This window comes from Meleagris gallopavo, chromosome 8, assembly GCF_905368555.1.
Source record: "Meleagris gallopavo chromosome 8, MGAL_WU_HG_1.1, whole genome shotgun sequence".
In the NCBI taxonomy this organism is placed as follows: Eukaryota; Metazoa; Chordata; class Aves; order Galliformes; family Phasianidae; genus Meleagris; species Meleagris gallopavo.
This window is the reverse complement of record NC_139411.1, coordinates 13,113,627-13,127,116: the sequence shown is the minus strand read 5'-3', so window position 1 is coordinate 13,127,116 and position 13,490 is coordinate 13,113,627. Positions and strand designations below refer to the sequence as shown.

Sequence of the window (13,490 nt, the reverse complement as noted above, 5' to 3'; positions counted from 1 at the left end):
TGGCAAAAACATCCCCAAGAGGAACACATCCTTTCTTTTTAATGTTCTTGTAAAAGCCTGCAGTTTTACCCTTCTCATGCAGATAAACCATGCCCGAATTTTGCACATGATAAGACAATAGGCTATCTGTTACTTGAGACTCAGGGTCTTGAAACTCACCTTGCATACGGGCCATGGACTTTTGACTTTTCCTGTGAATGTGGGTGTGTGTTTGTGAGTGTAAGCACACACAAAAATCTGTGTGCGGTCGCGAGGTCATGATCTCATTGCGATCACGGAGACATGGTGGGACAGCTCGCATGACTGGAATGTTGTCATGGAGGGCTATGTGCTTTTTAGGAAAGATCGGCTGGCTAGGCGGGGTGGTGGAGTTGCTCTTTATGTGAGAGAGCAGCTAGAATATATTGAACTTCACTTGGGGGAGAGTGATGTAGCAGTGGAGAGCTTATGGGTGAGAATCAAGGGGCAGGCTGGTAAGGGTGACACTGTTGTGGGTGTGTACTACAGGCCCCCCTGATCAGGATGAGGAGGCTGATGAGGCCTTCCAAAAGCAACTGGATGTAGCGTCACGTTCCCAGGCACTGGTGCTTATGGGGGACTTCAATTATCCAGATATTTGCTGGACGACCAACATGGCCAGGCACGCACGGTCCAGACGGTTCTTGCAGTGCGTTGAAGACAACTTTCTGATGCAGGTGGTGGAGGAACCGACGCGGGGAGGGGTGTTACTGGACCTTATTCTCACCAACAGGGATGGGCTTGTTAAGGAAGTAAAGGTTGGGGGCAGCTTGGGTTGTAGTGATCATGAGATGGTGGAGTTCAAGATCCTGAGTGGAAGAAGCAAAGCTATAAGTAGGATTGCTACCCTGGACTTTAGGAGAGCCAACTTTGATCTCTTCCGGGACCTACTTGGAGCTATCCCGTGGGCTCGGGTGTTAGAAGGTAAGGGGGCCTCTGAGAGCTGGTCAGCATTTCAACAGCTCTTCTTCCAAGCTCAGGATTGGTGCGTCCCTGTGAGCAAGAAATCGGGAAAAGGTGGCAGGAGATCTTTGTGGATGAGCAAGGAGCTCATGCGCAAGCTCAAAGGAAAGAAGAAGGTCCTTGAAATGTGGAAAAAGGGTCTGACCACTTGGGAAGAATATAGGAATGTAGTCAGGGCCTGCAGGGATGCAATGAGGAAGGCTAAAGCCCGTCTGGAATTGAATCTGGCTAAGGTGATAAAAGATAATAAAAAAGGCTTCTTCAAGTATGTTAACAGCAAAAGGAAAACTAGAGAGAATGTGGGCCCCTTACTAAGTGAGGGGGGGGGGTTCTGGTAACGGGATGCTGAGAAGGCAGAGATACTGAATGCCTTCTTTACTTCTGTCTTCAGTGAAAAGGCTCCCCTGCAGGAATCCCACACCCTGGAGGTTAGGGAGAGGGTCTGGGGAATGGGAGACTTCCCTTTAGTCAGGAAAGAGGACGTGCGTGAGCGCCTAGGCAGTACTAAGGTCCACAAGTCCATGGGACCTGATGGGGTGCATCCACGTGTGCTGAGGGAGCTGGCGGAGGTCATTGCCGAACCGCTCTCCATCATTTTTGAGAGGTCCTGGACAACAGGGGAGGTCCCTGAAGACTGGAGGATAGCCAATGTCACTCCGGTCTTCAAAAAGGGCAAGAAGGAAGATCCGGGTAATTATAGGCCTGTCAGCCTCACCTCCGTCCCTGGAAAGGTGATGGAACAGCTTGTGCTGGATACCATCTCCAGACAACTGGGAGAAAAGGAGGTTATCAGGAGTAGTCAGCATGGGTTCACCAAGGGGAGGTCGTGCTCGACCAACTTGGTGGCCTTCTATGATGCTGTCACATGCTGGGTGGATGGGGGAAGAGCGGTAGATGTAATCTACCTTGATTTTAGAAAGGCGTTTGATACTGTCTCCCACGACATCCTTATAACAAAGCTGAGGAAGTGTGGGATAGACGAGTGGACAGTGAGGTGGGTTGAGAACTGGCTGACTGGCAGAGCACAGAGGGTCGTCGTTGGTGGTGCAGAGTCTGGCTGGAGACCTGTAACCAGTGGTGTCCCCCAGGGGTCTGTGCTGGGTCCGGTCTTGTTCAACATCTTCATCAATGACCTTGATGAGGGGATAGTGGCCACCCTCAGCAAGTTTGCTGATGATACGAAGTTGGGAGGATTGGCTGACACGCCTGAAGGCTGTGCTGCTATTCAGCGAGACCTGGACAGGCTGGAGAGCTGGGCAGTAAGAAACCGGATGAGGTTCAACAAAAGCAAGTGTAGGGTCTTACACCTAGGGAGGAATAATTGCATGCACCAATACAGGCTGGGGGATGAGCTGCTGGAGAGGAGCTCTGCAGAGAGGGACCTGGGCGTCCTGGTGGACGACAGGTTGGCCATGAGCCAGCAGTGTGCCCTCGTGGCCAAAAAGACCAACGGCATTCTGGGGTGCATTAAAAAGAGCGTGTCCAGCAGGTCGAGGGAGGTGATCCTCCCCCTCTACTCTGCCCTGGTAAGGCCTCATCTGGAGTACTGTGTCCAGTTCTGGGCTCCCCAGTTCAAAAAAGACAAGGATCTCTTGGAAAGAGTCCAGCGGAGGGCCACAAAGATGGTGAAGGGCCTGGAGCATCTCCCCTATGAAGAAAGGCTAAGTGAACTGGGTCTGTTTAGCCTTGAGAAAAGAAGACTGAGAGGGGACCTGATCCAGGTTTATAAATATCTGAGGTGTGGCAGCCATAGCGGTGAGGCCAGTCTCTTTTCAGTGGTATGTGGAGACAGGACGAGGGGAAACGGACATAAACTACAGCATAGGAAGTTTCGCACGAATGTGCGTAAGAACTTTTTTACGGTGAGGGTGACGGAGCACTGGAACAGGCTGCCCAGGGGGGTTGTGGAGTCTCCTTCTCTGGAGATATTCAAGTCTCGCCTGGACGCCTATCTGTGCGACCTGGTATAGGGAACCTGCTTTGGCAGGGGGGTTGGTCTCGATGATCTCTAGAGGTCCCTTCCAACCCCTATAATTCTGTGATAATTTTAGGAGGAAGGACATGGTTTGCTAAAGACAAGATTGAAGGCACACTAGAGAATGTTTCATGCCTTTGAAATTTCTCCTACAACTATCCTAACAAATTGTGGCAATTAACATGTTGTTAGTGTTAGATGTATACAGCCAGTGCAGGTGCTAATAATTGAAAAAGCATTTAGAGCTTTTACACCCTGGCTGAATATTTCATGATGTGCTGCATGTTTCACTATTTACTCAGTGGGCCTCTGTCACTTCAATCTTCTCTGACTGCTTTGACTGGTGCTATAAAGCTCAACCAAGATAGAGTGACGGCTTGTCACAGGGAAACTTCACCGACTCCTGCAGCTCACTGGGACTAGCTGTGAAGGTTGTCACGACATTCTGATGGAATTCAGCAAATGTTTTGTGACTAATACACCCAACATTTGTCGGCTACCATTAGCCATTACCTGTGACCCTCTGCAGTCTGTGTGAAAGGCATTAGTTTGTAATGAGAATTTGTTGCCTATGTGTATATACTAATGACACTCCTACTGATTTTTACTTTCACAGGTTAATCAGCAATGAAGTTTGTAAGGATTCAGTGTACAGATGCAAGGCACTTTACAGAAGAAAACTGCATGCAACTAGAGAAAGAAAACCTGGAGTTTTATCATTAAATGCTTTTATATACATAGCATATACATACAGAATCTGTACTAATACTGGCTTCAAAATTATTCTGCCTTACTTCTTCCCTAAATCGGCAAAGAAGAATGTACCTAATACAGGGATTATACAGTGTCAGCTTATGGGTTGAAACAATCCTCCTTCCTCCCTATTTTTTCTTCACTCAAATAACGAAAAAGTTTTTTGTGTGTTTTTTTTATCCTCAAAAGAATCACAGATGAGTTCACATTTATTTATCAAGACTACCAAGGATGCTGATATAGGGCTGCTTACTGAAAGAATTTTGCTCATTAAAATATCTTGATACCACAGGACCTGCTCAGATTATGCTTCTGAAGTATAAATCTCTTTATGTAAGAAAGTAACAAAATACTTAATTTTCAGACTTTTATCTAGGATAATTGAACAAGGAGAAGACAAGGCACAAAGCCAATGCATCTTCTGTTTATAAGATTTCCCATTTACATCTGCTCAAGTGGCAGAAGTAGCAATTGTTGAGTGGTAGGACAAAGAACCTGAAAAACTAATTTCTCATTTGTAAAATATAAATGCACAGTTAAATAGCATTATAAAACATAGAAGTGTTTTTTTTCAACTTAAATGAAGTGTATTCTTTAGACCTTATGACAAAAACTACTTCTGTTGCAAACCAGCATTACAAAAAAATCATTATTTTCTTTAAACCTCGTACAATGCTGTAGAGGTTTTCCTTTCCTTTGCTTTGATCTGAGTGGGTCTCCTTTTATTCTGAACTTCATAAAAGGCCTTGCTGATTCTTCCAATGGAAAATTCTGCTTTCTTTCTTGACACTACCCTCTCATCCTAAAAACATTTGCAGATTTCACATTTCAATTTGAAAGTGTTCTTATTCTCGTGGTTTGCAATGCAACTACTAATGGTAGCAACAGAGGGTTAACATATACTACTCCCTACCACCCAAAACTTTGGTTCTATAAACTCGTTAAAAAGGTCTAAGACAACAGAGGGACTACTGATCTATTCCTGATGTTTGTATTGGTAGAAGTGAACTCATAAAACAGAATCAAGAGGTGAACTGTGCTATTAGATACCTGCTTTATCACAGTTTAGTTATCATTTCATGTTATTACTGCATAAAGTTAGCCTTAGTAAAGTCTTAACAAAGGATATAAATTTAGAGCACATTATGAAAATTTCCAAGCATTAAGATCATAGATAGAAATAGTTATTATAGGTAATCAGTGAGTTTTACCTCTTCAAACCTTACCTGGTTTAGGGTAGACTCAGAAAACAATCAGATTAAAGTCATTTTAACAGTTTTTGTTTGAGAAAAGTTTCCCATCTAGACCACTCACCGCTTTTTTCACTTCCTGTGGAAAGCTAACTTTTTCAGCAAGAGGAAGAGCAGCACTACAGAGGCAGGGACTGAGTGGCACTGCCGTGTATACATGCTAGTATATGGCACTGGCTAGGCAGATGAAGAGATGAATGCGCAGTCTTTGTTCACATGCTTAGAATATTATAGCCAATTTTAGGAAAACAGACAGAAGGTTTCCTCCCCACCTTCGGACAAATAATCTCATAATACCTCCATAAACGTATGCCAAAATCTCACTTTTTCTGTGTTACTCAGATGGACTCTGAACCAGTTTTATGGTTTGGTTGAGAATTATTCTGGATCTTTGATAAAGGAAAATCCTCAGGCTTACAAAATTCTCCTTGGCATCACACTGAAAACCCAGTGTCCTCTGATGCCTGGTTCTTATGTGATCAGGGACACTAATGATAATGACCCTTTGCTGAGTATGCTACTTGTCTAGAGGCCTATGTCAACTACACCACTACATTCAGAGTGGACAGGGACAAACTATTTGTTTGCTCTTCAGGCCCCTTGGGCCCTGTCATATACTATTTGTTCTTGTATTAAGAGGTAGTTTGATTCAGCTGGGCTGACATTTCCTTCAACTCAGTGTATTCCACTCATGCAGTAGCAGCCACCAAAGCATTAAGCGAAGACTTGAGCCCCAGCAACAATCCTTTTAAGGAGCTTTTTTGATTTAAACCCAGGGCTTTTCACATTTTATTGGTTACTCTAGAATCGAAAATGACACTTTTTTTTTTGACTAGCTTTGCTAGTTGACACTCAGGCAACATAGTCTCCTCATGTTTAATGTGGCTATTCATGAATAACACGAATCAAAACCTTCGACTGTCAGATAATGAACAGATGATTTGATTTCACTTCCTGACACCAGAAGCATCAAATAGTCTCACTTTCCTCTCTAGCTTATGAATAGGGAAACCTGATATATGATTATTTTTCATGACTTTCTTTTCTTTCTACCTTCATTTCAGTTTTATATCTTATTGCAATAGGACGCCCTTGTGTTTACATCTTCACAGAAGTATTATTTGTTTTTCCTGATTAAGTTTAACTTACAGTTGAAGTGTGTTTAATGGAGCAGCCTTCTGCTGAGGAAAAACAGGTAGAAAGTAATCATGACAGTGCAGAGCGGCTCAATATTTTTCTAGATAATTTTTATGTATTGTTCCTGATTGACCACTGGATTCTTTCAGTGTCACATCTGTGTGATCTCAGTTGATGTGATGCAGGAGTTAGTTAGAACGGTAACTTTCCAAATGTGAATCTAAGCTACAGGTGATGCATGCAGAGCATATTTGTATAGCTACTTTTTTTTTTTCCAGTTAGTAACTTACTGACATCTAGAGAAAACAGTGTCAAAAGATGGGATTGAAAAGACGTCATTGTTCCAGCTATCAGCATCAGGTTTAATCAGAGATTTCTACTTATGTGTGAGTGAATCTCAAAGACCTTCTGACCAGGTCTAAATAGGCAGATCTCTGTCACGATCTCCCAGGGAATGCCTATGATACAGATTCTGTCCTCTGTTCTACTCAAATGATAGCAGGAATCCAAAAGCTGCAGCTCGTGACATTATACCTTCCTCCCTGATTTGCTCCAGCTACTATGGAAATCTAAAACCTATGCAGCATTTTAATGTTATCTTAACTATAAGGCTGCTCAGAAACTGATTCTGTAGTTGCAGCCCCGATTACCAAAATTAAAAATTAGATTTCCACATACCATTTCCTCTATAAGCTCTATTAGTTTTCCTGTTCTCCAGGTCTCCAATAGACCCAGGACCACAGCTGAGGAAACAGTCTGCCAGTCGTTTCTGTGGGAGGGTATGGGCGAAGCTGCCTTTGAAAACAAACTCTTAAATTTAGGAAAGACACTGCAAAGGTAAATATCAGCAGCAGATATGACAGTGCTTTAATTGATTTACTTCTTGTGTACGTTAGTTGATACACTGAATATTTCTGGGCAGGAAAGCAAGTAACTGTCACTTTGGAAATTTGAAAGTATACAAAATGCAGATAATATAGGCCACTTTTCTTTATGAAATAGCTGAATGGTGCCTGGCTGTTGTACACAAAGCTGAACTGTTTTCTTCAGATTCTATTAGTTTTCTCTTATTTAGCACCTTGAAACAAAGTTAAGACAATGCAGATAAAGGGTAAGACAAGTAGACCACTGGATCAGGGGGGAAGGCTGAGGGTGCCAAGACAGGGTTGGTGAATAAATTTAGCAGCAAGAAAGAATAAAACAATGTCTGGATCTGGAAGCCTAGCAAGTTCTCCGCTTGCTGCTCGACCCGTATTTAGCAATTCTGATGTGCTACTGAGCAGACAGCTCAGGCTCAGGACGACTACTCTCCCTCAGTCCCTCTTCAGCAGGCAATGAAAGCAGGCTCCACTTTGAAAATCTTCCCCCATCATGCAAACTGACACAGGCATGCTTTTCAAAAACCCACAGCCAATCTGTTGATCATTACTTATTTACAAAGGCCTTCGGGCAGAAAGTCCTGTAAAAACCATACTTGATACGGTATACACTAGCTTTTTCTGCTTGTGGAAAAAAGTACCCCTAAGGCTACCTCAAACCATCACTTTCTATTGCACATAAAATGTACCGTGTAACACTAAAGTATTTAATATATATGGTATAATATATCTACTGGAAAGGCATTTGTGTAGAAGTATGTTACCCTGTATTTGGTAATTTGATGTTTTGCTGAAGGCTATGACTTGAAAAAGCCTGCACCTAGTACAGAGGACCTGTCATCTCAGTACCCAAGAGCCAATAGAATAAAGAAGTACCCTTAAGCAGCAAAACTTTGACACAGCTTTGAAGCATATGAAAACAGTATAACTCCCCAGAATTATTATTACTCAAGATCAAAGAAATGAGGCATACTTTACATAGCAAACAGGGACAGTGCACTCAGCTCCAAATGTTTCAGCTCTTGCTCTCTTTCTCCATTTTTATTTTTACTTCCCCCAAATTATGATTTGGTCATGGGGCAATATCCCACAATTTTAAAACTATAAATAACTAAAACTGTTACTGCTAAATAAGAAGACTGTCCAAAGGTAAGTAAACTGTAAATGATGATAGGATGACAACTGGCATCATAAAAATGAGAAGCTTGTCTGTATGCTCATTTTATTCCTCCTCATAAACTGTAAACAAGCATGTAAATCAGTGTCATATGGGCAAGACTGAGGAAACAGAAAGGCAAAGAATCTTTAATGATACATTTAACAGAAATAGATGGTCAATATGAAGAAAAAAAAAAAAAAAAAGGATGTTCGGTGCATTTTCCTCTGTGAATCAATCTCACTTTCAGTTCTGTAGTCCAGACAGAAACAGAGATTTGTATAAGTTATGCCCTTAAATATACCCTATATTGCTGTAACAATTAACAAATATGGATGCTCCTTTCAGTGGCCAAACAAAATTTCTAGTCTACTGACTAAAATGGAAAGAGCAATATTACCTAGATGTATTCAAAGTTGTTAAAGGGACAAAATAATGTCAATAATAAAAGAAAAGCATGAATGATTTTATGTAAAGAGCTATACATTCATATCATTTATTTACCTTTAATTTCTGCAAATGCAGAATTTTACATACACCAAACCCCAAACTGTATGCAAATGCCTGTTCATATACCTAAGTTTAAAGTTTTTCTGTATATGTATGCAGTGGAAAAATCTCTGCTATGCTACTTAGTTCTGGATACAATTATGGATTGAGATTCTAGACTGACCACTTCAGATATGCAAAATAGAGGAGGAACAGCCTCCTTACAGAAAGCTTCACATCTACTATTTGATCCTGACTGACTTGAGCAGCCAAAGGGTAAAGTACAGTAGACAGAATGCATACGCCATATTATTTTAATGGATTCCGATTTCCTATTGCAGTTCTAGTTTTAACAACTCTCTTAGAGGAAAATTGTCCTGTGGAAGAAAACTACATAGTAATACAAAGATATTACAAGTGTAAAATAATGTACATACAGCAACAGGGGAAAAATATCACTAATGATGATGTTTTCATTACCTACTTTTAGAGTATATACTACTCTTTAAAAAAATCATTGCATTTCATAATTAACGTGCTTTTAGCCGAGAAAAATGCATTTGTTTTGAACTTTGCTTTGGCAAGTACATGGATTATTAGACTTTTTTATCAGTCTAAATCAATTAACAGAAATTTGATTTCAATCGACAGGATAAAAGGAAGGTAATATTCAGGTTCATTTTTGATTGTGATGATACATCTCACATATGGCCTTAAGTACAGAAAACAGTACTCAGAGGGAATCCAACAAAAAGAGAATTGCCTAAGGCAAACTAACCACACGAGTTCCTCTGATTGGTTAGTGCTATCATTAGTGCCACTGCTGTTTAAGAACTACACACGGGCAGGACAGGGTGACAGCTAAGACTTTAAAGCCTATGTATTTTTCAAACAGCCTTTCAAACTGTTTTTCATGACAGAATTTTTTTCAGCTCTATCATTAACTGCTGACAAGCTGACAGAATAAATACTTCAGCCTTTCAGAAACCATCTAACAATCTTTTTTTCCCACTGCCTCCCTTTATTTTTTGATGTGGGGGGAGGAGAAGAGGAAGAGAAGAAGAAAGGAGATGAAGATATGAGTTTCTTACAGTCTTACCTCATCAGTTTGGGTGAGGAGTTGGGTGAATTTCGCATGCCTCCATTTCGTTGCTTTTTTTTGGGTGATAGTGTTGACGGCTGCTCATCTTCAACTGGAAATATAAGGAACTCATGAGATTAAGCACTGTTCTACGTGGCATATAAAATACAAGTGAAGTAGCAAAGAACACACACTCTATGTCCATTCACGCACTGATATTTCATTGCTAACATAGGTCTAACAGTAATAAAAATCAAATACATGTTAGTCAGAGAAATTGGTTTGATGGAGAAGCAGGTAAGAGTACCAGGGTTTTGAACAAAGGCGTTCAAATTGGTTTCAGACTTCAAAAACATGGGAGGGAACCACAGTCGGGTTATTCTGAGCGTTATTTTTAGTTAATGCATGCTACAGAAAAGTAGGATTAGTGCTCTGCTATATTTCCAGAAAGATAAAGTACTATTTGCAATACAAACTTAACAGCTGCCAGCCTGCTTTTGCTAATGAGCCAGACACCAGTTGGTTCTTGCTCCTCACATGCCAAATAACAGAGTCTTCATGAAGAGATGTAAAATATTCAATGCCTTTATGTTCAATGATTCAGTTAGTCAGGACTGTGAGCGCAGCCTGCCATTGTGCACAGATCTCCAGCACAAGTCAGACCTCATCACTCCACCCCTCTCATAAAAGGGAGTTGTAACAGGATTGAACAGAATGAGGTTGAATGGTAGTGGGGAGACAATACCTGTGTAACAGAGGATGCATATGTTATGCAATCTTTTAATGAGGATGAGGTGCACTTTCAATGACAGATCAATTTCCAGTTCTAAAATTACTCTCAATTTTGTCAATCATAAACTGTTCTTAGATAACCTAAGCCATAACGTGCATTGCTTAAACAAGTGCAGCTTCCTAATAGCTCCTCTACAAGAATTAACTACCATCATTACTGGTTCAAGATCATTACTGTACTTAATAATCTGCACACAAGGTTTACATTTGCTAGCAAAGGGAATTATGCTTTCTATCTCATATTCACTCTAATGCTGAATTATTCTAATGGAAAGAAGGAAAAATAGACTTATTTCCTCCTTTTGTTAACTGGAAAATGAACTAGAAGGTAATACAGCTGACATCTAGAAATCTGCTAAAAGGCAAGAGATTAGCAGTAGTAGTAGCAGCTGAATTAAAAGAGCTTAATATACATTAGCAGTACACAAGCAAAAGCCGGAAAAAAATCAGCTTGCAGTGAGCTACATCGGAGGAACACCAAAACTACAAACCTGGATATGTGCCACCCTACATTTACCTGAGGACAAATTAGGTAATATTCTTCTCCTTTGGACCTTTTCTGACAATATTTTATTACAGTCTGTGTTCTAGTCTGTCATGTCTAGTTTTTAGCTATAAAAGTTCATTTTGCCTTAGTCAAAACTAAAGGATTGGGCCCTGAAAAGACAGATGTGCTGTCTTTTTAAGTGAGCTGGCACTACCTAACACATCCAGGCAATTGAAGCAAACTAGGGCATTTCAAATAAAAACAAAAACAAACAAACAAAACAGCCGAACAAAAAAATGCCCCAAGTAGTTGTGTAAATGTTTGTACATAATATAAGAACAATAACTGCCTTATAATTATTAATTCCACTAATTTAACTTTTTCTTCTCAGGCAGCATAAAGACAAAGACATCTTCTTCTGACTTGACTCGATTTTAGATGCTTATTGATTATTAGTTTATTCTTTGTTTGGCTGGGAGATAGATAAGCTCATAGAAAATTCTCAAGATTATGCAATTTGAAATTTTTTTTTCAGTGACATTTTCTTTCTGGGTTTAAGCTAGATCAATTCACTATTCAGTTTTTCTGTGACCAAGACCACGTGTTTTCAGAATTATTTTGTTTGTAATATCTTTTAGTTTCTGATTATTACAAAGATACAATTGATATGTTTCATTCTCCTAGTAGTAATAACTCTAAATTTCACTTAATTTTACTGGCTACTGTGGAGCTACAGAAAGATTGTCAATAGATTCAGTATTGTACCCTGACAGTGTACATATAGTAAAGTATACTGCTATATGATTTTAATATTGTAAGAAATCTATATACCTATCATGACCACATGCAAAATCTAACAGGAGTACAACTGTAGATTGTGTTATATGCAGAAATATTTCTGTGAACTATAAAAAGCACTAGTAAGTAAGAGTACTTTATCAAGTTTTCAGCTAGTTAAAAAGACTCATCCAAGCCTTTCAAATACTAAACATAAAACACCAAAAATCTTTTGTCCTATAAGGTCCAACATTAATGTTCTCCAGTGCTAACAGTTGATACTATTTCGCCACCCAATTATAAAAGAAAATCTTAGTAGTAATCATTCAGAGTAACCACATATAGATTTCTAGCAGTCTGCTGTTACTTTTGATGCAGCATCTACAGTAAATAAACTCCCTCTTTTGATATGTGCTTGTCATATTCAAACTATGTTACTATCACTAACTGCCTGTAAAGTCCAAGGTTCATGTGGTTCACTAGTTAACACATCAGCAAATCTTTCTGAGATTTCAACTCATAACTAAAGTAATGCCCTTCTTAAGCCATGAGACCATTTATTTTTATTGCAGTAATGAAAGATAACATGTTAATCATGTTATGTTCAAACAAGATTTTGTTTTTTCCATGAAATCTGTATGCAGTTCACAGCATCTCTAAAACTGCAAAAATGCAACTCCATCAGAACAAGAGAAGAGAATCTATGCAGCTGAAGAATATGAATGGATTGGAGACCATTATGGCGTGGTTCCTAAAAGCATTGCAATGATCACTCACTTCTTAGTAATAAGTAGGGTATAAAACATATTTAATGATTATCCTTCAGATACAATTATATATTTCCTGCATATTTGAAGAAATAGATCCAGCGAAATTTTTAGTAAAGTCATAAAATATTATTTCAGTTTCATGGTTTTTGCCTACATTAATTTAAAAGGGAGTCTTTGATGTGCTTGTTCTTAAGAAAGACAACCACATTTGAATAATGGGCTGTGATATATGACAACTCAACTCTGATACTCTATATTTGACTTAGTGCTTTTGTTACTGAGAATGTGCCTCCATTCTTAGTATATCTGATGTCTTTATGCTACAGGAGTTGTTTTAAAATACAGTCATATTATATTATGGAAACTTTCCTTACCAGCTTTCAGGAAAGTGCAAATAAGTTCAAGAATTGGACACACTATAGAATTTGAATTCAATCCAGCCTTTGAGTTCTAATAAATTTCAAGAGCTTATTTTACACATCCCTAAGTATAAAACTTAATATAGTGCTGTAACAATCCAGTATTCACTTGTCTATCAGACACAGAATCTAACAGTTTTGCAGTTCAGGAAGACTCAGTGCTAGAAAAATGTCAGGCAAATCTAATGAGGCTTCAGATACTCTGGTTTATGCTGGAGTTTAATTTAAAGTTACGCTGATGTTTTAACATGTTTGCTTATTCTTGAGTAAAGAGAATTCATTATTTCAATGACATAACCTCCAGACAATGTTCCATGAATTGATTTAAGATGTGCTGGTAATTTTAACAGCCTTAATGTGGAGTTGAACATCTGTAACAACACATTACTTTTTTTTTTTTTTTTTTTTTTTAAGTAAAATAAAGGGAATTCTTTCAGAAACAGTGGACAAGCTCATAACTTTTTTCTTTTTTTCTTTTTAACCATTTTTTAAAATAAATCTGTCTCTTTCACTGTCTCTCTCAGGTCAAGAGACGACAGCTTATA

The 13,490-nt window shown here is 39.4% G+C and overlaps 1 protein-coding gene across 9 annotated transcripts in view; it reads right to left on the bottom strand.

The window, feature by feature from the left end:
* Positions 1-13,490, bottom strand: part of KCNMA1 (potassium calcium-activated channel subfamily M alpha 1) — a 444,410-nt gene that overhangs the window by 58,552 nt on the left and 372,368 nt on the right. For all 9 annotated transcript variants that reach the window (XM_085230132.1, XM_085230130.1, XM_085230131.1 and 6 more), the window contains one exon: positions 9,719-9,812. In XM_085230132.1, the coding sequence (XP_085086258.1) occupies positions 9,719-9,812 (94 nt within the window). The remainder of the gene's footprint in view (positions 1-9,718; positions 9,813-13,490) is intronic.